Source organism: Motacilla alba, chromosome 13 (assembly GCF_015832195.1).
Source record: "Motacilla alba alba isolate MOTALB_02 chromosome 13, Motacilla_alba_V1.0_pri, whole genome shotgun sequence".
In the NCBI taxonomy this organism is placed as follows: domain Eukaryota; kingdom Metazoa; phylum Chordata; class Aves; order Passeriformes; family Motacillidae; genus Motacilla; species Motacilla alba.
The window spans coordinates 16965145-16992467 of NC_052028.1; the positions used below are offsets into that span (position 1 = coordinate 16965145).

The 27323-nt window shown below is 49.6% G+C and overlaps 1 protein-coding gene and 1 long non-coding RNA gene across 7 annotated transcripts in view; one reads left to right on the forward strand and one right to left on the reverse strand.

Moving 5' to 3' along the window:
• The window catches only part of HTR4 (5-hydroxytryptamine receptor 4), a 68854-nt gene that overhangs the window by 36290 nt on the left and 5241 nt on the right, over positions 1-27323 (forward strand). For 2 of the 6 annotated variants that reach the window (XM_038150190.1, XM_038150191.1), the window contains exons 5-7: positions 7350-7503; positions 8318-9075; positions 17060-17135. In XM_038150190.1, the coding sequence (XP_038006118.1) occupies positions 7350-7503; positions 8318-9075; positions 17060-17120 (973 nt within the window). In that variant the 3' untranslated portion in view covers positions 17121-17135. Of the gene's footprint in view, positions 1-7349; positions 7504-8317; positions 9076-17059; positions 17136-20098; positions 21427-27323 lie in introns of those variants that run through there. The other 4 variants (XM_038150187.1, XM_038150188.1, XM_038150189.1 and 1 more) reach the window with 2 other exon arrangements.
• Positions 21612-26610, reverse strand: LOC119706453. The gene is made up of 3 exons (XR_005258542.1): positions 23707-26610; positions 23350-23402; positions 21612-22098 (listed from the first exon to the last, which is right to left on the reverse strand). It is a non-coding gene; the product is annotated as an uncharacterized LOC119706453 (long non-coding RNA).

The window sequence follows — 27323 nt, forward strand, 5'->3', positions numbered from 1 at the left end:
ACACAAATGGGCAGCTCGTTATCTTCAAACCATTGACAAATTGCCACTCTGGGCCAATTACCAGGAAAGCAGATGTTGGGCACCGTGCTCTGGGCACGACCTTGCTCTCTGAAATGTTGGAGTTGGATTCTCCAGGCTCTTAATTAAATACAGAGGGTTGTGGAGAGAAGGGAAAACGGGATTTCAGCCCCGGATCCGCAGCAGGGGATGGATGAGGAACCCCCTGAGTGAGGGCACAGAAAGGAGGTTCCCCCTTTCTCCTGCACCCCATGTCCAGAGCTCCTGCTCCTGCTGCCTGTCCCCATCCGTCCCCAGGATCCTGGGACAGCCTGGGCTTGGAGTTGATGCTTTAGGGACACCCCTCCACCCTAGCCCTTGGCATTAACCCGAATTTCTCTGACATTTTTCAGTTGGTTTGGGGTTGGTTTTTTCCACAGCGAGGACTGAGTGAGGACGGTGTGAAGGGGCCAGAACAGATGAGGAGAAGGTGGTGGATGACCCCAAAAGGGCAGAGCAGGTGGATGAATGAGAGGTTTTTGTGGAGGGAAGGATGACTCAGCCCAGCATCGATCCTCCCTGGGCTGCAGGGGCAGCACTGCTTCCTTCCCAGGGCTTAATTCAATTTTTTCAGCTGTTTGCTCTTGTGTTCATTCAGAATTTATGGCAGCGTGCTGCTTCCAGTTGGTAGTTTTTCTGTGATCTATTTCCTGCCTTCTGTTTTATTTCAGGGCATGCAGGTGTGAGTTTCAAGGGGATTTTCAGGAAAACTGAGTGGTTAATCTGATCCTAAAGACTCAGTTTGAAAGTCATTCCCTTCAGCATATTCACAAAGTGTTGCTTGAGAGGACTTTTATCTGATAAAGTCTTGTATCTATTTCCACTGCTGCCTCTGGAAAAGAAGGAAACAAGCACTGAGGCTTGAATTCTCAAAGGCATTGGAGAAAATCTGGAGAAATCACCAGGTAGTAAACTGATTTTACTGCTCAGACACTGGGAGAGAAGCACTGCAGCCAGCCTCTGCCAGCCTCAGTTGGAAAAGGGATTTTCCAAGGTAGCAAAGGTATCTCAGGGCTCACTGAATCCAAAGTTTGCTGCCACTGCCTTAAGCTTTTTCATCATCTCTTTGATATTCTAATATATTAGAGAGATTTACCCTCGAAATATTTATTTATTGCATGTTTTATGCATACATGTCCATTCTTTGTGCCAGTGCAATAAAAAATAATTGCACTGCAGATAAACAGACCCAGAAGCTCTGATGGAGTCTCCAAATACAGCGAACCTGTCAGGAGAGGCAATTTTCTCCTCCAATATTTGCAGTCCAATTTGCAATGCAATTACTTCTCCAAGTCTTTGGGGGGTGGAGGAAACAACAGAGAAACAAACAGGTCCCAAATGTCCGTGGGTTGGGGTTTGGATGCACATCTGGCTCCTCTTGGTGCAGCTGGAGCATCCTCTCCTGCCTGCTGCCCCTGTCCCAGCCCGGGAGGGTCCCCCCAGGGCTGTGTCCCTGTGGCTGCTCTGTTTGCTGAATTGTTTCAGACCCTGCACTCCCCAAACCAGCCCCGAGTGTGTCCTTTGATCCCAAACTGATCCCACACTCAGGCGCAGCCCAAGATCCCTGCTGAGCCAGGGCTAAAGCACGGCAGATGCAGCCGGAGAGTGACAGCTGCTCCTTGTGCTGTTTGCAAACATTAATTACCATTAATGGGCAGCAAATTAGCTCAGCCCCGCGGGAGAGGTGATGCTGTAAAGCCTCCCGAGCCCTGTGGTGACATCCTGTGACAGCAGCCCTGTCCCTGTGCCAGGGCACGGAGCGTGGCCCTGGGGGACCCGGCTGGGCACTGCCCTGCTCCCGGTGCTCCAGCCCAGCATTCCCTGCCCGTTCCCTTCCCACGGGCCACAGACGGGCACGAGGGACTGGCTGGTGCCCAAAGGATGCCCAGGCTGTGGTTGGGAGCACAGGGTCTCTTCCCAGGCTGGGAGGAAGCTGCAGCGCCCTGTGGAGCATCCCCGGCTGCCCAGGGCCACGGGGAGGTTGTTAGTGAGGAGGGTGATCAAACTTTGGCTAGCTGGCAGTGATTAATGGCTACAGTCTGATTAAATGCCCCAAATTCTGCCCAGGCTATAAATTCCTGTGCCTGTCTCACCTGGATCTCAGGTGGGAGCACAGAGGCAGCGCTGGCAGGGACAGCTGGGCCTGTCCCCAGGGCTCCCAGAGGTGGCACAGCTGTGGAGCTGTCCCTGCCAGGCAGGACACCAGCCCAGGGACTGCAGAAGGCAGCTCTGAGAGCACTGAGGAAAATCCCAGAGCAGATGGCCACAGCACGGGCTGAGGGACACTCCGCCCTTTATTCATCTTTGCAAACCCTCCAGAAATATTTCATTTATTTCACCACCCTTGCTGCCAATAACCCTCACACACCTCAGCCTCGCGGGCACCATCAGGATCCCCCTCTCACTCCATTTGGCAACATACATTTGTTTGTGTTCCCTGCTAAATTTATCCAGCTCCAATTAACTGTTCTCTTTAGCATTTTTCTCAGTGTAATTATCTCAACACCAGCAGGCCGTTGTTTTTCTAATAAGAATTTAATTTTGTTAGATATAATCATTTTAGGACATTTTCTTTTTCTGGACCAACGATGCAGAACTTTGTTTTCTTTGGCACAATGAGAGCCCAAAGCTTATTTGCTCAGTGGGAAAAAGGAAAATAGAAAGAGCTGTTCTTTCCAAAAAATGTTAAAATCTGGTGATACAGAGGCCAGAACCTGTTTTCACTGAAATATCAGCAACAGCAGCGTTGGATTAATTTCCCAAAGGCGCAAATAAATTGAAATTGTGGCTCCTTAGGTTCATCACTTGGTCAGGGCTCAGCTGGAGACTCTGTCCCAGTCTGGAGTCCCTGAGGGACAAGGACGAGGGCAGTGACTTCCCACTGAGACTTGCACCTGAACTTTGGGAGAGAGCCAGTAGCACCCACAGTTTTCCCATCCTTTTGCCTTTTTTTTTCCAGTTTTCCCATCCTTTTGTCTTCTTTTTCCCCCAGTTTTCCTATCTTTTGGCTTCTTTTTTTCCCCAGTTTTCCTATCTTTTGGCTTCCTTTTCCCCCAGTTTTCCTATCTTTTGGCTTCTTTTTTTCCTAGATGATTTAAGGGGGGTGAAATATTACTCAGTGTGAGTGCTCAGTGAGTGTTCTGTGGCTCATCCTGGCCCCAGGATGATCCAACATATGCTCTGTACATCATTTTCCATATGCACATGACACCAAATGCTTTGAAGCGTGGGCCACCCCCAGAGGCAGGCTGTTAATAAGGCTGGGGGTGGATTTGTCTGTCTGTGATAGCTGAAGAGCTCCTTGCAGGGTAGCGCCTGCAGGCTCCCAGCTCCAAACTGCTCTGCAGACCAGGAGATGCTTCAGTTTCTCTCCAGGGGCAGGGACCGATCTCCTGCAGCTCAGTAATTCCATTTCTGCCGTGCCCAGGAGGCAGAAGCAGCAGTGCTGTGGTCAGAGCCTCAGTGGGGCTGAGGCAGGAGCTGAGCACCCCAGGGCAGCTTTTGCACAGCCAGGGGGCTGAGGAGGTGTTTGGATAAATCAATAATTCCCTGCCATGGCCCACAGCCCATCGTGCTGCTGGCAGGCAGATCCAGGAGCTGCAGGAACTGTGGAAATGTTCCCAGCTGGGACCTTCCAGTGCCTGGGGGAAGATGGAAAAAGAGTGCCAGCACAAGGGAATGGCTTCCCATTGACAGAGGGCAGGGATAGAAGGGATTTGGGAAGGAATTCCTGGCTGGGAGGGTGGGCAGGCCCTGGCACAGTGTGCCCAGAGCAGCTGGGGCTGCCCCTGCATCCCTGGCAGTGCCCAAGGCCAGGCTGGATGGCCTTGGATCTCCTGGGATAGTGGAAGGTGCCCCTGGATCCCTGGCAGTGCCCAAGGCCAGGCTGGATGGCCTTGGATCTCCTGGGATAGTGGAAGGTGTCCCTGCCACGGCTGGGGTGGAATTAAATGATCTTTAAGGTCCTTTCCGAAGTTCCCTGCTGTAGTTCAAAGGATTCCTCACCTTCCCTGGGATTCTGGGATTTCAGCAGTGGCCAAAGAGCCCTAAGGCCAGAGAAAGGATGGATTTCTTCTTTTCAGCCACCTGTGAAATGTTAGCACTTGATTCATTCCTGTGGCGAATGGCTGATGAGGAAAAGGAGAAGTATTATAACAACCTTTGCTTCATTGGAAGAGCTGCAGCTCCGGGAAGGGATTCCTGGGTTTCCCCTTCAGAGCAGAATGCCATTGCAGAGGAGAGGAGGTTTCACACCAGCTGCTCCGCCCCAGGGAACAGGGAAGGGAACATTTGCAAGGAACTTGACTGATAATAGAGAGAATTAATATTTAATTGGGCCTGGACGTGGTATTAATCATGTGTATGCATTGCATTTCATGTTCATCCATCACACTGCCACAGCAGCACGTGGCAGACATTCCTTGGAGCCCAGGCAAGCAGCTCTGCCTTGGAACGGAGCAGAAGCACAGAGCGTGTCTTCATTCCAGCCTCTGACTGACACCATTGACAGTCTCACTGATATAATTCCTTTTCTCCTGGTGAATGAATAGCTGCTAAAATGCTCAGGCCACCACATACATCAAACCACCAGCTCCTGCAGCAGCTGTGACTTCCCGGCCTTCTGGTGGCACCCACAGCTGTCTGATACCTGATTCCCTGGATGGAAACCCTGCTGGGCTCTGAGGAGTGGGTGCTGTGCTCCTCTGCCTCCCTCCCCATCACACAATTGTCACCCACACCCTGCTCAGGGCACTTTGTCACCCAAAGCAGTGACAGGAGGAGCCCAGCTGGGCTGGCTGAGCACGGGGGAAGTTCTGGTAGCAGCCAAAGTGAAATAAAATAAAATCTTCTGACGTGAAAGTGGAGGAAAATTGCTGCTGAATCACTGGGAGGGCAGAAATATGAGAGCTTAAGGTGTCATTTTTACAGGCATAATTTTTACTCTAATGGCCTTTAATAGCAGGAACAATTCAGTGCAATTCTTTCAGCTGCAGCAGAGAGAGGAGCAGAGAAATGTGATCACTCAAACTGCTGGCAAGAATTGTTTTCCTGCTGCAGTTAATTATCAGTGTACAGTGGTTTTCTCTTCCTGTTTGCTCATCCAACTTGTCAGAGGCTGCCTGCTGTCTTGGCTGGTTTTATCCTTTCATTTATTGGATTTCTTCTTCTGCCCTTTCTGCAAAGAAATGGAGTCTCTCGTGCCTTGACTTTGATGCTTTTGATGCCCAGCACTTCCAGTGGGCGACTTAGAGATAAGAAACAATGAAATCGTTTTTATTTATTATTTTATTATTTTATGATTTATTTTAGTATTCATTTTTAATACAGATCCTTTGTGTTGAGAGTCAGAGGAGCAGCCCTGATGCCAAGGGAAGCTCCCTCTGCCCCAATAAACCTCCCCAAAATCCCTGTTGGAATTCCAAGGTCATTTCCTGGACAGGGATCAGCCCCAGGGGAGCTGGAGCTCCACCAGAGGAACATTTCACCCGCAGCTCTAAAAGAGCAGCTCCTGGCAAATCCAATTTTTTGGAAGTGCAGCTTTCCAGAGGAACAGGCTGATTTTTCATGCACACAGGAAACCAGAGGAGAACAGAGGAATTATCAAATTGCAGGAGTTGAATGCCTGTTTCAGCGTTTTTCCCCTGTGACATTTTGAATCTTGTTTCAAAGAGACTTTTAAGAAATGTTTTCTTTTGACACTTTGATATTATTTCAAGCCTCTGTGTGGAATATATCATCTGATTTTATCAAAATAAAGCAATTCGGTTGACTCCACATGACTTTAAAAAAAAAAAAAGCCTTAGTAAAAATGGAAATTCTTATATTTTTGTGCCCGTTTAGGACAAAGCTCTTGGTTCCCACTCAAATCTTGATGAAATAAGTGCAGATCTCAAAGAGCAGCTCTTTAATACACACATGTGTGCTTGCTAATTTAATCCCTCTAAATCATGGTTCTGCTGCCCTCATAAATTTTTTTACAGACTGTGCTGAAATCCAAAAATCCAAAGAGCAAAAAATATTTTATTGGGAACCTGAGACTGATTGTCAGGTCAAGACCAGTGAAAGTCTGCAATTGGAATTTTGCTGATCTGCTCTTCTGAGGAATAAATAATAATTTCAGAGCCAGAGATTTCCAGTTTTAGGTTTGCTGCTCCTTCCTGATGGAGAGATCCACCTGCAGGGAGTGGCACAGGGGTCAAACAAACAGAAAATTTGGTTTCTTTTCACTTTGAGAAGACATTTTTAGGTCATGACTGTTTTAGGGGCAGGGACCTGTTGCACTTGGGATATTTGGAATGGATGAGGAGGAGTGGGGAGAGGTCAGGGCACATCCCCTTGATGGTGCAAAGACACCTTTGCCCTGCCCTTGGGAAGGTTAAAGCCCAGCTGGAAAAGAGGTGAGTTCCTGGGAAATGGCAGAACACACCTCATTTTACTGCCAGTTTCACAGCTTGGGGAGACTTTGTTAATTCCTGGGAACAGCTTTTGCAGCCTTGTCAAAATAAATGTCCAGTGCAGGAAATTCAGCCAAGGCTGCCTGGAAGGGAGGGATGTTCCTTGGAGGGGGGGACATCCTCGGTGCAGAGGGAGAGCAGGCTGAATATGGGATTTCTCCCTCGCCCTGCCACCTCAGACAACCCAGAGCATTTACCTCTGCCTCATTCTCCCTGGCTGGAAAGCAGAAAACTCTGGCTTTTCCTTGCCAGCCGCTGTGAAACCTGGGGAACTATCCCAAATTCCTGTGAGAGAGGCCCCATGGAAGCAGGATACAGAGCCCTGCTTTCCCTCTGGTTTGAAAGGCAGCAGCAGAAAGGGCTTCACAATCTAATTTTTAGAGGGCTTGGAAGTCTCCTCAGACTGTTGCTGTCCCATTTTTGTGTTGCATACAGGTAGAACCTTATAAAAGTTTTACAGAATCAGGGCTTAGGCCTGTTACTTTTCTAAGTCCAGCTAAGCAGCTAGCTAAGGTCCCATGTGAAAGAATCCTGAAAATGAAAGTCAGTTAACACAACAAGTTCATCATTTGAAGAAAACAACTTTGCAACTTAAATAACAAAAGGTCTGTCCTATGAGAATCCACAAAGAAAATACATGAACACCTGTGAACAGAAAAAGTCTTATCATGTACACACACAAACACTTTCTAACCAATGAACTGAGTGGCAGGAAAACCCCAGCCAGCTGAGGTTGAGCACAAAGTCTGTGAAAACTACAGAAAAATGAGTTATGGGAATAAAGAATTGGCTTTTCTGCATGAAGAACCTGCTTTTTGACACATTTTTGCCCTGCAGGTACTATGCCATCTGCTGCCAGCCCCTGGTGTACAGGAACAAGATGACCCCGCTGCGCATCGCGCTGATGCTGGGGGGCTGCTGGGTGATCCCAACCTTCATCTCCTTCCTCCCCATCATGCAGGGCTGGAACAGCATTGGCATCATTGACCTGGTGAGTAGCCAAGCAGGGACGCTGATCCAGTGTGCTGGGTGTCCTCTAAAAAGCAATTTTCAGGGAAAGGGGAAAGGAAGGAGGAACTTCTTGCTGCGAGTGCAGAGGGGCGGCTGAATTTCTGGAGGGGTCTTTAGGGGCGTTGAGGTGGCTGTGTCCTGGAGGGACTGACACAGGGACAGGGGTGGCCTGGGAGAGGATTTTAGCCACATTCACTCTCAGTTCAGTGAGGAGTCCTTGGAAAAGAGGCCCGGCCCCTGACAACACCTCAGGAGTCCTTGGTCCCCTCAGCCTTTGCAGCTGTCACTTAAATAAGAGGCAGGATTATTCTCTTGGTAGAATAAGCAAGAGCTTGTAGTGCCAGGACAGGGGAGAGGCTGCACACTGCAGAGGGCAGGGTGAGATGGGATATTAGGGAAAACTCCTTCCCTGCGAGGTGGTGAGGCCTGCCACAGGTTGCTCAGGGAGGTTGTGGATGTGTCCAAGGATGGCTGGATGGGGCTTGGAGCAAGCTGGTCTAGTGGAAGGTGTCCCTGCCCATGACAGGGAGTAACACAAGAGGATTTTTAAGGTCCCTCCCTGTTGGAGTTGTGAATGCTGAGAATTTTAGACTTTCTGTGCTGACAGGCTCTGCCTCCCAAGAGAGCACTACGTTTGACCTGAGGCTGTAGAGAAAGCCTCCTGAATTGATTGACAGCACTGAGATTATGAGCAGGTCATAGATTGTGTCAACTGGACACCTCCCAACCCAAGCCGTTCTCTGATTCCCGCTTCTTCCCTCCTTCCTTGCCTCACCCTCCCCTCCGCACCCCAGATCCAGCAAAGGCAGTTCAACAAGGCCTCCAACTCCACCTACTGCATCTTCATGGTGAACAAGCCCTACGCCATCACCTGCTCCGTGGTGGCCTTCTACATCCCCTTCCTGCTGATGGTGCTGGCCTACCACCGCATCTACGTGACGGCGCGGGCGCACGCGCGGCAGATCCGCCTGCTGCAGCGCGCGGGGAACCCGGCCGAGCCCCGCCAGGGCCCCCAGGAGCCACGGCAGGGCCCCCAGGAGCCACGGCAGGGCCTTCAGGAACCACGGCAGGGCCCTCAGGAGCCACGGCAGGGCCCCCAGGAGCCACGGCAGGGCCTTCAGGAGCCACGGCAGGGCCTTCAGGAGCCCCATCAGGGCCCTCAGGAGCCACGGCAGGGCCCTCAGGAGCCACGGCAGCACCCCCCTGACCAGCACAGCAGCCACCGCATGAAAACCGAGACCAAAGCTGCCAAGACCCTGTGCATCATCATGGGCTGCTTCTGCCTCTGCTGGGCCCCCTTCTTTGTCACCAACATCGTGGATCCCTTCATTAACTACACGGTGCCCGGCAAGCTGTGGACGGCCTTCCTGTGGCTGGGCTACATCAACTCGGGCTTGAACCCTTTCCTCTACGCCTTCCTCAACAAGGCTTTCAGACGTGCCTTCCTCATCATCCTCTGCTGCGGCGACGAGCGCTACCGAAGGCCTTCCATCCTGGGCCAGACCGTGCCCTGCTCCACCACCACCATCAACGGCTCCACGCACGTGCTGAGGTGAGTCTGCCCTGGGGCCTCCAGAGGCTGCCCGGGCTACAGTGTTAAAGGAATAAAGCAGGGATTTAATAAAAACCCTTCACAGGACACACCTCGGGCAGTGCCAGAGCCCGGCCGTGGCTCCACCCCAGATGGACTCCTGGCCACGAGTTCTCCCACTTTGATCAGTTTTGGTCCATTTCCACCCTGGGCTTCAGTGTCCAATTCCAGCTCCAGGGGATGCAGTCCCACCCTCCCAGGCTGCTCCCCTCAGTTCCCTGTTGTTTGCACTTTTTGGGCTGGAAAAGGATTGTTCTGTGGGACTGAGCTGTGAGGAGAGCTTGCCCACACTTGATCTGGAGTTCAGAGTTCTGTACCAGTGCAGTGCAGAGTCTGGAAAACAGGAAAGCTCAGACTGAAGGCATCAGCCCAGGGCTGCCCAGAGCCTGCAGCCACCAGCAAGAGGAGTTTGTACAGATTTGCTTTCATTTTGCAGTATCTTGGAGGTATCAGGGCTTAGAAAGGGATGGGGCAAAGCAATCCTGAGGTGCTCAGACAGCCTGGGTTTGTGGGGAGCAGGTGTGGGCAGCTCCTCCAGAGGCGTGCCCAGGAAAGAGCTGGGAGAATGCAGAAGCTGTGTGTGAATTTTGGCATCGTTTGGGCTGAAGGGAACAACCTGACCCTGTGCATGCTGCCTGCTGCATCTTCTTTAGGGCTGGGACCAAAAGTTCCTGCAGATGGGGAGGTTGTGCCAGTGGGATTCTACAGCTGGATTTTGTCCCCTGGCAGGGAGAGCAGTGGCAAAGGGACAGACCTTGTGCTGAACTCAGCTATGACAAAAGCCAGCACAATAATGAACTGTAAATAGATGGGGATTTCTGGGTGTTCAGGGCTCTGTGCAGCACCAGACTGAAAAAAGCCCAAATCATCTGAAAAATGCTGTGCTCCCCTTGAAACAGATTGTTTGCATTTCTTCCGTCTCGAGTAGATATTTATTCAACACAAACCAACAAACTCCTGCCTCCGTGAATCATTGAACTCTTGTACAGCACAAGTGGATGGGGAGCCAGGTCAGCATTGCTGGAATTCCTGGATAAAACAAGTCATGAAATTTTGCCACAGCAAAGGAGATGGCTTTGGGTGAAATGTATTTGAGCAATGATCAGAGCAGACAAACTCTGAACATCTGGGTCAGGGAGGTCACTCTGCTGTGTTCCCATTTCCTCTCAGAAGTGCTCGGAGCACTGCATTGCTCTCCTCAGGGAAAGCTCTGGTGAGAAGTTTATTTACCTCTCCTTTTCCACCACTGAGAGGTCTTCTCCAAATGTCAATTGGATTTCTCTCAAAGGAAAACACTTCCTGATTTTTGTTTTGAATGAGCCAAGAGAAACAAAGTGGGGAAAAGCAGAAACAAGCACCTGGGGAGGTTGGAACTGCAGTGAGCCCCAGGGCTCCCTGCTGCCACTGGAGCAGGAGTGCAGCAGCTCAGGCTCCAGTTTTTAGAGGTTTAACAGCTCCGTGGATCCAGTGGAATAAAAATAAATCCCTGGTGGTTGGAAAGTGGTCAGAGCTGCTGTGGAGCAAAAGGATGAGTGATCACAGAATCCTGGAACCATAGAATGGTTTGTGTGGGTGTTTGAATGGTTTGTGGTGGTTTTTTGAATGGTTTCTGGTGGTTTTTGAATGGTTTGTGCTGTTTTTTGAATGGTTTGTGATGTTTTTTGAATGATTTGTGACGTGTGGCTCTCAGCCAGGGTTCCCCCACAGCACAGGGGGTGCTGGGGGTGGAGCAGTGATCCCACCCCACCTGTGAGGGTGTAATTTCATGGGCTGCAGCTGTGGCTCAGCTCAGGAAACGCAGAGGTTGTCTCCCAGAGTTGTTCCTGGTGCACCCAGCAGGTCTCTCAGGATCTGGGCTGACAGGTAAAATATCTCCTCTTGTTCTTCCTCCTCCTGTTTTTTATCCTTCCCTGGGCTCTCAGGCCATGAATCTTCCCAAGGCAGAGCAACACACTCAGTGCTGGGGGTTTGAAAGGGTTAAAATTTCAGGGAATTTTAATGATCCTGCAAGAGGAGTCAGAGCTCTGACAGGTTCTGTCTCCTTCAGGACAAGTTCAAGGACCCCAGGTGGATGTTTTGGGCTGGCTCTGCCCTCCCCACGTCCCCCAGACTCCCTGTTTCACACTGGATTTGCACTGGGCATTTTTGGAGGTATTTTGGAGGTAAATGTGGAGGTTTTTGTGCTGGTGGCACCTGCAGAGCTTTGGGGTCTGTGTTGCCCCTTCTCCAGCAGTTCCTTTATTCATGGCACCATCAGGGGAGAGCTTCCCCCCTTGCCAAGGTGCTGACAAAGCACATTCCCACTAAATTCTTTTTTTGGAAATTCCTGAGCGAAAGCTTGAGAGGCACGGCAAATGATGAGCATTGAAAAATGGTGATTTCAGTGATATTTCATTGAATTTGCCCAGGGCAGGGCAGCCAGGGGTTGCTCAAGATGTGTTTTCCACTCCAGAGGTTTCAGTTCAGGGATCAGCTCCCTGTGCCAGCAGAAGTGGCTCCAGACCAAGCCCAAGCTGAGGGGATCTGATTGCTGCCTGGAAATGCTAATGTTGTTAAATAGTCAGGAGGTAATTTGATTTTCACCTAATTTCATTAGCTGCCAACCTGGAAAGGAATTCTCTAAAAATATGGGGGATGATTAGACTCAGTAACAACTAAAAAAAGAGTTTTGTCATTTCTTGAAGGAGCTTTCTTAATTTTTTAATGAAGCTTTGCCAATATTTACAACCAAACTTATGTTCCAACTTCCCTGGCGTGGTTTTCCAGCTTGGCATCAGTGCCAGCCTGCACAGTGCCATTCCCTGTGACTGGGGCTCTCAGGGAGCTGTGACCATCAGAGGTTCCTCAGACAGATTTGGGCTGAGTCAGGGGAGATTTGGGATCTGCCACAGGAGAGAGGAGCAGAGGAACCCACGGGTGCAGGGATGAGGGTGCTCCACAAAGCCCAAGTTACCACCCTGTGTCAGAGGAGCCTCCTTTCCCCAAGCCCTGCTCCCCAAAGAGCAGGAACTGCTAAAGCCTTGTCCCAGCTCCAAAAATACCTCACCAGAGGGAACAGAGAGCTTCTGGTAAGAGAAAAGCTTCTTGTAATTGTGCTGAGTGAAATCAAGATATTTATCTTATTTCCTCCAAAGGAGAGAGGGGATTAGAGTTTTACAATAGCACAGCTTCCTTCAATTTTCAGAAGATAATCTCTTTCAATATGCCTGGATGTTGGAAAAAGAGACTGCAGTGCAGCTAAACCCCTTTTTGTTATTTGGCCCAATACAAGATTTGGGATCAGCAGTTCTGCATCAGTTTGTGTCTGGTGAGGAAGGGAGGCTCTGCAGGGCACCTGGAGCTCTGAAAGGACTGAGATGTAACTCATCTTTGTCTGCTTTAATTGCATGGTTTGTGCTTGGGGCAGTGAAGGCGTTGTGGTGGGGCAGGGTCTGCCTTGCAGCTGGAATTTGGGATCCATGGCCTGAGCAGAGCCCACAGCCCCATTCCTGCAGCTGGAGTGCCTGACAGCTCCTCCTGGCACAGAGCAGAGCCCACAGCCCCATTCCTGCAGCTCCTCCTGGCACAAAACAGAGCCCACAGCCCCATTCCTGCAGCTCCTCCTGGCACAGAGCAGAGCCCACAGCCCCATTCCTGCAGCTCCTCCTGGCACAGAGCAGAGCCCACAGCCCCATTCCTGCAGCTGGAGTGCCTGACAGCTCCTCCTGGCACAGCCCAGACCTGGTGGAAGCTTCCCACTTAAACAATGGAGTGCAACTTCAAAAACTGCATTTGGATAAAACGCAGCCATCCCTCATAATTCAGCACATATTGAGTCCAGCTCCCAGTCCTTTGCCAGTCTCTCCACTCATTCCAGAGGTCCAAAACAGGATTGAAAACTAATTTTGGTGCCTGAATAAACTCTGTTATGGATAGAACTTTGCTCTCCACCCACTCTCCTTCTGTTTCAACTGACCTTTGAATGTGTTGGGCTGGTTCTCTCCTCTCCAGAGATTAATTTGGTTTATCAGCAAAGTGTTGCCAGACAATGCAAATCAGCATGTGCAAAGAGCTCCACATGCCTTAGGGTTAGAAATTCTATGGAAACCTCAGCAATTATTGTCAAGTTCTGTTCTTCCTCGGGGCAGCAGTATCTACAACTCAGAGCTAATTGTGTAAGTGCATTTTAATTTTAGGTTGACTTCTTTCTTCTTTTCAATAGTTCTCTTCCTTTCTGATTGCTAGAGGAGAATTTATTTAAGCATTGTATGCACCACCCCATTGTAAAGTCACAGTGTGGAAAAGCTCCCTGTTGCTGTGTTGAAATTGCTTTTGAGGCTTTTGGAATGTCTGTGGGAGAGAAAACCTTGTTATTCCCAAGATATTTTGGCCAGAAATTTGGTATTTCCAGGAAGGTGTCGAGGACTTTCAGCACATCTGTTGTGATGTTTTTAACAATTTGCCATTTTAGGGATCCCTCCCATTGCCTGTGGTGCTCACCACCTGTGAGCCCAGCCCTTGGGCAGCTCTGAGCACCTTCCCACCTTCAGCTTTCCATTTCAAGCCAGGAAATTGGCATTTGAGGGGTTGGTTTGGTTTGTTTGGCATAGCAGAGGTGATCCTTGCCTCCATCTGCTGCTCAGTGCGTCTTGGATGGGTGACCTGGCCTGGGAATTGATCCAGAGCCAGCCTTGCTTTGGGTTTGCCACCAGTGAAGCTGCACTTTTGTTATGGCAATGTGGGAATGACATCCTGCCCTGCAAATATTCCATCCCTGTTAAATCCAGCTGATGAGGCTGGTCCTCATCATGATTTCCAGTCCTCACTTCTGCATTAATCTGTTCTGGGGCTGTGACAGACCATCCCAGGCACCCAGAAAAGAGCATTTTGAAGTGCAGGTAACCAGATTTAGGAGGCACTTTGGGAACTCCCCAGGGACTCCCAGCCAGGCCTTCTGCTGGGCTGCCCTGGAATTGGGTTGGAAGGCACAGCCACATTCCAGGCCAGTCTGAAATGAGTTTTGCACAGCAATCTTTGGGATAGGCTTGGCTGTGTGACTTTTCCTTGCTCTGGCAGTCCTGGGCTGGGAATGGGAGCATTGCGTGGTTCAGCTGGAATTCCTCCCTCCCTCTGCTGCTGTTTCCCTCAGAGCAGCCAGAATTCCCATCTCGCTTCATTCAGCCTTCCCCGGCAGTGGTTTCAAAGTCAATCACTCCCTGAGTGTGGATTGTGTCTGCCACTGTCACTGACAGCCCTTCAGAGATCTTCCTGAAGATGTGGCAGCAGGGTTGCTAATGAGGCTGTTAATTAGTGTCATTCCACTGAGCCATCAGAGCGCTTCAGGAGCGGCAGAGCACGCGGCACCAAAGAGCTTTTTGCTTTATCCCTGAAGAGTCTGTGTTATAGTGGAATCCCTGAGGCTGGAAAAGCCCTCCAGGATCGAGTCCAAGCTGTGCCCCATCCCCACCCTGTCCCCAGCCCAGAGCACCGAGTGCCACCTCCAGGAATTCCTTGGGCACCTCCAGGGATGGGGTCTCCAAACCTCCCCGGGCACCCCCTTCCATTTTTTTATACTTTGCTCTGATATGGTGTCACAGCCCAAACGATGGGACATCCACACAGGAGCCTTTGAAATCCTTCTCTCTCTCAAAATGAAGTCTAACAATTCCTTTCATCTCCATCTTTTCCAAGCTCTGAGTGCTGGCAGTGCTTTTTCCTCCACTGAAGTGAAGCCACTTCTGGAAAAGCACATAAACAACAGTTTAAGTGCAATGCACAGCAATACACTGTGGAGATTTATTTAAGAATTGAAGGAAAAAATTATGGATTTACCCCTTTGCAAAGCTGCATGAAACAGAGCAGAGCCAAACGGGCAAACTCAAGAAAAAAAAATCAAGAAACTGGTCATGTCTCACATTAATGTTATCTATGAGTAACTTTATCCCAGATTGATCTGTCAGTGCACAGGAGCAGTCCCAGTTTCCACTGATATATTAAAGGCACATTAATGCATTCAGAGAGATTCATGCCCTGTGCTGCTTTTGTGACAGGCTTTTACAGCACCAGAGCTGGAGTTTATTAGCACTGAAGGCACTTCATAACACTTGGATCCAGCTTTTGAGACAAGAACTGCACAAAGCAACTGCTCCACAGGCAGCAGGGAGGCAATTAGGAGTGACACTGCCACAAGGGCTGCCAGGAGAGCTTCAGAGAGCTGGAGGGGGATGTTTTATCCTGCAGGAGTGTCCCACCCTCCTCCCCAGGCAGGGATGCAGCTCCTGGGCATCCCTGGACGTCCTTCCTTGGGCACAGCCCTGTTCAGCCTGGAGTGAGGAGAACCAGGCTCTGATCTCTGCTCTGGGACAGGGACAGCAGCCAGGGAAGGGCCAGGGCAGGGTCAGGGGGGATTTTGGGAAAGGTTCTTACCCCAGAGGGTGCTGGCACTGCCCAGGCTCCCCAGGGATGGGCACAGCCCGAGGCTGCCAGAGCTCCAGGAGGGTTTGGGCAGCGCTCCAGGGATCCCAGGGTGGGATTTTGGGGCTGGGCTGGATGGTCCTGTGGGAACTCAGGATATTCCATGATTCTCTTCTGTGAGAGAACCCCATAAAACAGCAGCTCACAGAACTCAGGGAAATGAATGATGCACTTCAGTGACAAACCAATTCCTCTGTTTTTGAAAGGATCTTTGTCCTTGATAAATTTTAAAACAAGCTCATAAAATCCTTTAAAATAAGCTGCAAGCTAAATTAATTTCCTTAAAACCTTCTTTTCCCCTATGCTTGGCTTCACACGTGTTTGCCTGGGAAGATTTGGCTGTAAAACTGTGTCTGCTCACCTTGGAGCTCTTCTTGTCCCATAATTCACAGTTGGGCACGCAGGCTGCTGGGCTCTCCGGGAGCTCCTGCCCTCCTCTCCTGCCTCCTGGGCTCTCCTGTTTGCAGGCACAGCACACACAGAGCTTCCAGCTCCTGTTTCACACTCAGCTACACTAGGGGACAGTTCTACGTTATCCTCTCATGGCCTAAGGAAAGCTGTTTACCTCTGAGGAATTGTAGATGCCTGAAATTTGATTTCTTCCATGTTTTACAGGGGAATTTTCTTTTCCATGTGCACTGTTTCAGGCTCCTGTTGGCTCAGGAGAAAAGTGCAGGATGAGGGAGGGGTTATACCCGTTTTAGGAACCCCTGGAATTCCCTGTTCCTCTCCAGGGGATTGGTGAGAGACCAGCAGCCCACAGAGGGGGATTTGCAGCTCATCCCTGCGGGCAGGCATGGATCCAGCTTTGGATGAAGTGGTGACTGCTGTCCTCCTGCACTGCAGACTGAGCCAGGGAGCTCAGCTCTTGCTCTCCTGTCTGTACCTAAAAACCCAGCCCAGCACTTCCAGCACATTGGAGCTGTCAAAAGACTCCAGGACCACCAGGCAGGGATCTCCAGCAGCTCTGCACTGCCACAGATCAGATTTTTTAGCAGTGAGCATGGCTGCTAAAATCATGAGGACAAATTTGGTGGACAAGTTACAACTCCCTGGACTTTGGTTTAAAGCCAGATGTGGCTTCCTCCAGAGAGGATCCTCAGAGCAGAGGGGTGGTTGGTACTCATGGAATGGTCAGGAGGAAGGCAGGACCCAGCTCCCAAATCCCTTCCAGAGCAATGCTGAAGAGGTTTTGGAAAACAGGCTCAGCAGAGAATTCCTGCCTAAAACTCTATGGGGAGATTTTCTTGAAAAGCAGAATGATTCCCAGAATGGTTTATGGAGAAAAGGACTCCAGCTGATGGCTCAGATGGTTCTAAGTGAAAGTCAGGCTCCTTTCAGTGGGAGGTTTGGGGATGTAGCTCTGGCTGATGCCATTGACTGCTCAGTGTTTGATGTGGGGCTGTTTCCCAATTAACCAGTGCTGTGTTTTTTCCTTTTTCCCCTTTAACTCCCTCACTGTGTCTGTCTTTGCTCCTTCCTGCACTAAAAGTGGCTGTTCCTCTGTCTCCAAGCTCCTCCTGCTCTTCTGCAGCAGACCAGCTCCTGTCTAGCCATGACCATGCTCTGTAAGTCCCTTCTTTTATTACTGCAGCTCTGTCTGTTCGCTCTTTATTGCAACCCGCTGGAAACCCTCCTTTATTTATGGCTTAACACTTGTGGGGTGGAGGCAGCAGCCCCAGGGGACTGGGGATGTCTGGCAGGGCATTGGGAGTGGGCTCCTGCTGCAGGTTAATGTGGATAACAGGGATTTTCCCTTTGGGATGGTTCTTCTCACTCCAAGGACCAGGTACAGCACTGCAGGCTCTCCTCAGTGGGCAGCACACAGAGAAAAGCAGGATACAGAGAGTGGGTTTGGATATTAGGAAAAATTCTTCCCTGGGAGGCTGGGGAGCCCTGGAGCCCTGGCAGTGTCCAAGGCCAGGTTGGACCTGTTTAAAATTGGTTAAACCTGACAGCTCAGAGGTTCCAGCTGGGTTCCTGCCACCATGGGAATGCTCCAGGGCCAGGCACTTCCACACATGCGGCTCCAGAAGGGTGGAATAGGTGTGGAATTGGCTTCCTCCTCAAAATGGCTTTGGAACGAGGGCAGGAGAAAGGAGCAGGGCTCACCCCAGGACTGAGAATGTCCTGGTGGTCACAGTGACAGCCTCCCTGTCTGGGACCTGGGCTGGCAAGTCACAGGGACTGACAGGACACAGGGAATGCCCCTCTCCCTTCAGTGCCACACCCCACAGCATCCCCAGGCACCCATCCCTTCACCTGCAGCCCCAAATCCTGGCACACTGAACCTGCAATTATCCCACAGACCTGGGGCAGGCGGGGGCTTCCCTCTCCTTTCTCCCTTCAGTGCTTTTGTTTATTCCTCATTAGGCACACAGATTGCAGCGAGGCAGCAGATTTCAGCAGTTCCTTTGCACCAGCAGAGTTCAGGGCAGTTTCTGTTCCCTCCATCTGGAAGTTTCCCCAGGGAGGTTCCCTGGGAGGGCTGGGCACGCAGGGAGGCAGAGCTGTGCTCAGGCTGCAATCTGCTCCCTGGAGCTGCTCTGCAGAACACCCAGCACCGAGGGAGAGCTGCCACCATCCCTCCCAGGCCTGCAGGGAACAGAGAATCATGGAATGGTTTGGGTTCAAGGGACCTTAGAGCTCACCTCTTCCACCCCCTGCCATGGGCACCTCCCACCCTCCCAGCTTATTCCAAGCCCTGTCCAGCCTGGCCTGGGACCCTTCAGGATTCCTCACATTTTGGGATCTAAGCTCCACTGAGCACTCAGAGGTCTCCATTGCAGCTGTACCCAGCTGTTATTCCCTCAGTCCTCTGTGTCAGCTGTCTGTGAGTTGTCTTCTGTGAGTGTTTCTGTCTGCTCTCACCCTCTGGAAGCATCCTTGTGTCCATCCCTTTGTTGTGATCCATCTTGGCTGCAATTTTCCCAAAAAAGCTGTGCTGGAGAGAGGCTGCAGGTGTGGTCTGCTGGGTGTGCTGCTCTCTCTGCCCTCCAGGGGAGTTGCTGCCTCTGCCTGGAACAATCCAAGCTGAGCTGCTGCCAAACCCTGTGACCCTTGGACATAACACCTCTCCCCTGGTTCTGCTGGGCACAGAGAGGAAAATCTTGATTTTTCCCTCATATCTATGCAAAGTAGTTACAAAACCTTACCCGTCTGGTCTGGTAGGATTTTACACTTCCCTGGTCAAAGTGACAAATACCTCCCTCAAGGTCAGGACAGCAGCAAAAGTATTCAGATTCAGGAAGCAATAAGGAGCAAGGACAAAAAAAATCAAAATGCACTGGAAAAAGGTGCCCTGGGCCAATTTTCCCTGGTCTAGAGATAGAACTGGGATGAGAAAACTGTTTCTTCTTCTTCTGCTCCTCTCTTTATGTCCCCTAGTTGATTTTGTCACAGCTGTTATTGATGAGATCCTCGGTGAGGCTGCACAAAAGTTATTGGAGATCATGCTGGGGTTTTTCTGAGGCTTAGCAGCACTGAGAGAGGAGCTGTCAGTGCCTGTTGTAGGAGCACAGTGATTGAAACACCTCAGGCATCAGAAAAAGTGCTTTCAACTTGTAACTCAAACCTTTCCCCACAGTCGTCCTTGGAGGCTGCAGGATGTGCCTGGAAGGGAAGGAAAATCTCCTTTTTGTCTTTTTTCCTACAACAGCAACCCCTTGGTGGGGTAAGGATGATCCCTGCTGGGAGTTCTGGCTGTAGTGGTACAAGAGATGTCTTGGAAAGAGGTTTCAGCAGCAGAAACCAGGGGCTGCCCAACTTTCCAAAGCATAAATCCTTCAGTTCTGAGGAACAGAACCGATGGCCATACTCAGCCTGGAGCAGGCTTGCAGCTGGAAGGGCAGTGAGCGTGATCAGGGCTTGGCTAGCAGCATCTCCAGGATGAACTGAGCTGCATTTGTGGCAGTTTGCTGGGCAGGGGCAGCAGGTGCCAGTTCCATGTGCTTTTGTCAGCAGAATGAACTCCAGGGCTGGGCAGCACTTCTGGCTCGGATCCAAAGGGAAGGACAGAAAACTGCCATGGGAGAAATGAGGAAAGAGGGAGGCTTTCCCTTTTTTCCAGTTAAACCCAGGGTAAAAGGGGAAACAGGCACAAGTGTGGGTGTGTGTGCTCTGTGTCCCAAGGGCACGTTCCAGCAGCGGACTGCAGCCAGCACCTCTGAAGGCTTCTCCAGACACCCTCACTGGGACCTTTTCCTAAAGATTTCAGGGATTTCTGGGCTGAAGCTGCTCCTCCATCCTCGTTCCTTCCCCCCCAGGCCACAGGAGCACGAGGAGGAGCGGGGGGGGACGGAGCCACCGTGGTGCCGATGGCAGCGCCATTTCCAGAGCTATCAACAGTGTCATTGTCATAGCTCTTGGAATGGTTCTGCCATAAGCACTGGACTGCCAGCTGCCGTGTCAGGAGGGCCTGGTCCGCCTGGAATCTCCCTCTGTTGGGATGGAGCCGGTTCCTGAAGGATGGATGGAAGTTGGCCCTCAGAACTCAAGTCTTCAGTAATCTCCATGATCTCCTGACCCACAGCTCCCCGCAGAGATGGCTGATGCACCCACACCTCCCTGCTCGGGCCAAGAAGAAGCAGAAAGTCCATGGAAATGTTGGGAGCAAACCAGTCAGGCTCTGCTTGTCTGTCTTTGGGAAGAATTGTACTTCTACAGTGAGTTTGGGTGAGTGGGGACAAGGTGCTCATCCCGAGCAGCCCACCCTTGGATGGTGGCTGTGGAACTCCTGTGGAACTGCCGTGCTGCCCTGCACTTGTGTTCCTGAAGGAATCACAGCTGAAGAGAAGATCCTGTGACAAAATCCTCACAAGCGGAGCTGTGAAGCAGAACAGGAGCACCAGGAGCTCCGGGGCCACAGGACAGTCCCTGCCTTTGCTGCCCTTTGTCCTTGCTCCAAGAGTTTCCCTGCCGTGTTCTGTGTTCTACCATCCCAGGTTCTTTTTGGCAGAGAAGAGGAGGAGGCCCAGCAGCTCCAGGCCTTGCTGGGCAAAGAAATCAGCGGGGATGTGCCAAGGTCCCAGGAGGTGTCGGGGAAGGGAATTCCCACCAAGCCCTGGCAAACAGGGGATCATTCCCTGCTGCAGTTCCCATTCCATGGGCAGCTGATCCCTTCTGGGGGCTGGCTCAGGCTGTGGGTGTGCAGAGAGCAGCCAGGGCACAGGGGTAAAGCTTTTGGAACAAGAACCAGCTGTAAACTCTTGATCAATCCCAGACCTCCCCATCTCCCATGAGTGATTCCTGCTCCAGAAGATCCCACAGGGATCTGAGAGCCCCAGCAAGGGGAAATGTGTCTCTGGCCCGAGGTGTGCAGTACCAGGGATGGATTCTGGTCACTGAAGAGTCCAGGCATTTGTGACCAACCCACAGTTTACTTGGCCAACCCTCTGGAGACATTCTAAGAACTAATTAATTCTTTCAGCTTCTGGATTAAACTCTTGTGCAAAACATCCCATCAAACAGAGACCATTATATGGTGTGTTAGTGTAATTAAATAGAGCGAGAACTGAGCTCCAGAGATGCCCACAACACTTAATTAAGATTAATTAAGCAACATGAATTACAGCTGAAGAGGATGTAAGGGAGCAATTCAGAACTGGCTCAGCAAAGGGGTGGGATGCTGGGTTCATAAATTGTTTTTCAGAAGCCAAGTTGATTCCAAGGGGTTGGGTTTAGCCCTGGAGCAGCCCCATTCTCCTGGCCAAGCACAGGGATCCCTGTGCAGCTGGAGCAGTGAAAGTCTGGACTTCTGGAGGCTCCTTGGCACAGATAAAGCTCTGCCAAAATAAACACAAGTTTCCTTCACTTCCTCTCTGAGGCAGCAGAGTGATCTTCATTCCTCAGAATCACAGAATCCCAGAATGGTTTGGGTTGAAAGGGACCTTAAACCTCATCCAGTTCCAACCCCAAAACACCTTCCACTGTCCCAGGTGCTCCCAGCCCCATCCAGCCTGGCCTTGGGCACTGCCAGGGATGCAGGGGCAGCCCCAGCTGCTCTGGGACCCTGTGCCAGGGCTGCCCACCCTCACAACCAGGAATTCCCCCCCAATATCCAACCCAAACCTTCTCTCAGTTTGAAGCCATTTGCTAAATTATTGGGCAAAGCACATTTTTGGTTTCCTCAACATAGCACGAAGAATTGTGCTACAAAATTGGGTTTATTTTGTGAGAGCAGTTATTGCTGTAGGAGAGCCCAAACTTTAGTCAGTTACACTGGAAACTTGATGGGTGAAAAGCAATTTTCTGTTCCATTTGCCACATGTATCACGGCTTTGCTTTTCCTCAGGAAGGAGCAGACATAAATCTGAGCAGATTTTATTTACCAAAGCAGGGACGAGGGCAGAGATTTATGGACTGTGTCATCTCCTCTGGAGCAGAAAATAGACAGGCCCAGGGGCAACCAAGAGATGGCACAACCTTCAGAAGTTTGAACTTATTTGTTTGCTCTGCACAGCAAATTTGATGGCGATGTGTAAAGAAATGGACAGGTGGGGTCTCACAGGTGCCTCTGAAAGACACTCAGATCTGCAGGAGGACCAGAAGAAAGCACAAAATATCAGAAATAACCTCGTGTAAACAGCAGGGGTATGGAAATCAAGGGTTTGCACACACACAGGTGTTTGGATGGCCTTGGTTCCCTCCTCCTGTGCTCAAAATCAATTCATTGATCAGTGGAACTCTTCCTGTCACGTCCCAGTCTGCAGGGAATTTCTCTAAAGAATGATCTCCAGAGGAGCTGCTGAGAGCTGGTTTTACTCTGAGTAAAAGAAAACCCCAAACCCTTCAGAGAATAAATAAATATCTGGCTTTTTATGGCCCCTTGTTTTTTGGGTTCCCCTCATCCTCCCCACAAAATAACTGTGCCTTCTATTCAGATTTCTGCCCCTCCTTGCCCTGGACAGGGCACATTCAAATGTTGAGCTTGACATTTTTCTTTCGGGCACCTTCAGGAGATTTGAGGATTTGAGGCTCGTTAGGATGCTCAGAGGAAAAATAAAAAGGTTTTGCTCAGGTCTTTGTTGCAGAGAGGTTCAGAGGGTCCCAGAAATCCCAGAGGGAGCAGGGCCTGGCATCACCAAACAGATCCTCACAGGATTAATTTGAATAAAATCAAATTTATTCAAACTTTAAATAAATTTTGAGAACTAAGAACTCCTGGAGAGGCTGAGGTGGGATAACAGCAGCAGCCCCTGGGGACAGGGTGACAGAAACTGGGGGCTCAGCAGCCTCTGAATCACAGCAAGATGAAGCAGCAGCTCCTGTCCCCCTCCTGCAGAGGATCTGACCTGCTGGGAGACAGCTCTTGGCAGGGAAAGGGATGAGCCAGGGGAGCATCATCCTTCCTGAGGAACAGGGGAAGGAACACAGCCCCAGGCAAGCTGTGCTCCTTGGCTGGGAACCTGCACAGGCTGCAACTGCCCAGGCAAGAGGCAGGGAATTAACTGTGAGCACAGGCAGCCTGAGATCCCAGCCTGCACTCAAAAGCAAGGCTGTGGAGGGAGAATCTGGGGATTTTATTGAGATTCAGCACCCACTGCCAATGCCCCCATCTGTGGTGTGACATTTAATCCTGTTAAAAGGCTCACAAAGGATGAGGAGCGGGGAGCACAGCTCACAATTAATTAATATTGTTCACAGTCTCGGGGATGAAGCTGCACAAATTCACACCCCGTGGGTTGTAAGGGAGAAAGTCCAAAGCCAGGAATGTGCTACTTTAATCACATCATAGAATTATTAATTGGAAAATCTGGATACAGAAGGAAAGAAGAAACTCACCCTGAACACAACACGGTGGAACCTGGTGCTTGCTCTCTCAGCAGGATGGAGACCTGAGGAAAGGCAGCCAAATAAACCTAAATTAAATTTATGATAAGATTGATAAATAAGATTTACTGAGATTAACCTACAACAGGTCCTAGCTGAGATGTTAAAGGCATCACAAGGTTATTTATTATTAATTTTAAGTTGTTTTTTTCTCATTAAATTTATTTTTTTTAATTTAACTTTAATTTTTAAAATTTAATTTTAATTTAGGTTTTAATTGACTATTATTTAACTGGTATTTTGTTATTTAATTTTTATGTCGTTACTCCATTACAAGAAAATACAATTTTCAGCCCTTAAATTAAATACCTTAAGGTAAGCACAGCTTCCCAGCACCACCTTGGGGCTGTACAGAAGTTCCCAGGGCACAAAACTGTGGATTTGGAGGACAAAAGGCAGGGAGGGCTGGGTGAGCCATTCCTGGGGAGCAGAACTCTCCCCTCAGCCTGGAGGGTGGGAGGCAGACCCAGCTGCTCTGAGGGAGTTGGTGGCATTTGCTCCTGGGAGAGGAACCCGAAGGAGTGACAGGAACAGTGTGCACATGCCAGCCCTTTGTTATCAAACGCGTGATGCCGGGCAGCAAATCTGCTTTTGACACCTAAAAAAAAAGCTCTGCTGTTCACACACAAAGCAGGGAAGGGGGGGGAATTGTTTGCCCGATTTCAATGAGCTGTAATTCCATTTTCCAATGGGTATTCCAGTGGGGAAAAGTCACCCACTCCCAGAGGGAGAGGGCTGGTAAATACTGAAAGGGAGGTTTGGATCCCCATCCCTGGAGGTGGCACTCAGAGCTCTGGGCTGGGGACAAGGCGGGACTGGATGGGCTGGGAGGGCTCTTCCAGCCTGGGATTCTGGGATTTTCCCGCCGTGGCACATTTGAAACCTGACAAACTCCACTGAGCAGCTCCAAGTTTTGCCACTGTTTCACTCCACAGCTTTAACAAATGTAGGTTTTCTACCCAGCAGATAAAAGATTTAATTATGCCAGTGGTAAAACCTCCTTTAAAAAAAAAATAATTGCTATCTTCCATTTGAATATTATTAATTGATCCTGCTTGTGTTTCATTAATTGAAACACTTAAACCCAGCAGCCCCCTGTGAGCCCTCCCATGTGGGAGCTGCTCCTGATGGGCTGCTCTGTGCTTCTGCTGGCTCTGAGCACTTCCAGGAGCTCTCCTCATCATCAGCCTGGGGGCTCTCATGGCTGCTGCATTAATTACGGTGCAAAAACGAACTGGAGGCCAAAATCTGGAGCTAATTAGTGCCCATAATGGAGTGCCAAGCTCAGCATTAACGAGAGAGAAATGGAAATGGGGAGTTAATGGGAGAAAAGGGGAAAGGGCTCCTCTCCCCCACGTCCCCTGCGTGGCCTCTCTCGTTTGTTTACTTGTTTACCCTGGTTTATAATTGAGATGCATTTCACTCACTGCAAACGAGGAGCTCCTCGTTGATTCTGAAATTTGCTTCATTCCTGTCCTTCGGTGCCCAAACTGCTGCTTCTGTTGTGGAAACATCAGCTCCTGCATCATTCAAATGGCACAAATCCAAAGCAGGGCAGCCCAGCAGCTCTGGGGGATCCCCACCTGGTGGCTGCTGTGTGGATCCCTTGGTTTCCATCACCAACTCCTCTTCAGAAAACCCAAATTCCAGGGTTTTCAGCTGAAGTTGAGCAAAGCATCCTGCAGTGGAAAATAGGGAAAATTATAAACGTTATCCAGGTGGAGCAGCTGAAAGCAGGAGGAGAGTGGGAAAAGGGAAAAATGATCAAATTCAGCAGCTGTGGGAGGGGGATTGGAAAGGACCACGGAGAAATTCATTAATAGAGCCTGGCAAGACAGAGGATAAAAAAGGAAGATGGAAATGAGCACCTGCAGTCCCAGGGAAACAAAATTTGGGTGAAATTCAGCAGGAGAAAACCAAAAGGAAACCAGATGCTGAAGGGTTTGGACATTTCAAGATCCTATTTCGGGTTATTATTTGCCTGCACTTCTAAACATCCTCCTTGAAAAGGATCCACAGCTCCTGCAAACACAAAAATAACGGGACTGGGAGGGGGTCTAGTCTTGGTTTTCCAGAAAAAAAGAGAGCTGATGGAACAATGGGGAAAAAAAGAGAGACACAAACATATTGGGAGATGCTCTCTGTCTCCTGAGACTTGTCAGAGACAAAAAAAAAACCCCAAAAACCTCTTTATCTTTTTTTTTTATGTTCCTCTTATTCAAGAGAAATAAGTATTTACTTGAGAACTGCTAATTTTAAATCTGGATTTCTGCAGAAATCCTACAAAGTGCACTGAAAGCTGGGTGATGTGGGCTGGAGACAGATGTTTTATAAAACCTCTGCCTGATATTTAGCAAAGAGTGACGAGGGCTGAGTTCAGCTCCCGAGGTCGGAACAGCATTATTTGATTTAAAGATAATTAAGAGATTCAGCTTAACTGCTCAGGAGTGGGAAAATAAACACTTGTCATGAGACAGAGAGAGATTTGTGTTTAGATTTGACTACAAAGGACTCTAAAATCAACATTGCTGTCAGAGCCATGTAAATAATTCAGCAATCCCAACGTTTTCCCAAGACCTGGGTTTTCACATTGGGCTGAAATGGGATAGTTCAATTTATTCCTACCCTGCTCTAATGATTTTATGCTGATGGCCAAGTGCAGAACTTCACTGCAGGGATGGGAGCAGGACAAATTCAGCCCAGAGGTTACAGAGTTACTGGGAAGCTTTTAATTTTCTGGAGTCTGTGAACCTGGGAATGCTGAGAGAGGGATAATTCTGCTCTCATTTGTGGAAGTTTCATATGCAGCTGCATTAAAAGCAAATGTTTTGTGAAATTCCATTGAATTTGGCCTCTGTGGATTCGTTTTTTAAGCAGAAGATGGAAATGGAGCAATGCATTTTGTTCCCAGTTCATTCTGACATTTGGTGGAGTTCAGATTTGAGGGTTTTGCTCTTTCAAAGTGGAAAAATATCACAGATATTAAAATAGGGAATTCCAGAGATTCTTGGATTTTGTATCACACTTTCCTCAGTTCTCTGTTTCCCAGCATCTCCCAATTTCCCAAAAATACCAGAAGTCCCTTTCCAGGCAGACAAGAGGGGACCTTGCTGATGTCCTGGAGAGCACGCTCAGATTTTGTTCCTGGCCCACTGCAGCTCCACCTGTGGGATCTTTCCTGGTGCTTCCAGCCTGGAAAATTCCTGGTGCCACCCAGACCCATCCTGCACTTCCCGGGGCTGGTTCCTGGGGCTTTGTGGCTGCCATAAAACACAGAAATTAAAAAAACAAACCTTCTTTTCCACCCATTCCTGAGACAGGAATGGAGCAGAGCAGAGCCAGCACGGGCTGGGAAAAAGCACAAAAATCATCTGAAGCTGCTCTCTTCCCTCACTTCTAGAGTGGTTTATGAATTCTGTTGTTTTCTAATTCAGAATTTATAATTCTGGAACTGAGCAGATGGTGCAAGGCTGATTTCAGGGATGTGTTCATTAAAAGAACCTTGCCAAGTGATTGTTCACCACGATCCCCATTGCAGATCCATTATTTGTTCTGCCCTTGGAAGTCCCTCTGGAAGCAGCAGAGCTTTGAGGAATGGGCATGATCTGGAGGGTGAAGATCCAGCTGCAAATATTCCAGAGGAAAATCACTTTGGGAGAGAAAGGAAAATGCAGGGAAAGATAAATTGTGGAGCAACACAATTGTCAAATCTTGGAAGAGTTTCAACCCTTCATTCAGTTTGGAAGCTCAGTTCCATTTGAAATGTGGCTCCAGCCAACTTTTACCTCAAAACCTCTTCTACCTTCCACTGTTTTAGATGGTTGAGGAGAAAAACTGCATAAAAATACATTCTTGAGAACAGGATTCTGCTCAAGCCAAATGCAATTCTTCCCAGTTTATCCCATTTCCATCTTATTTCATCTTAT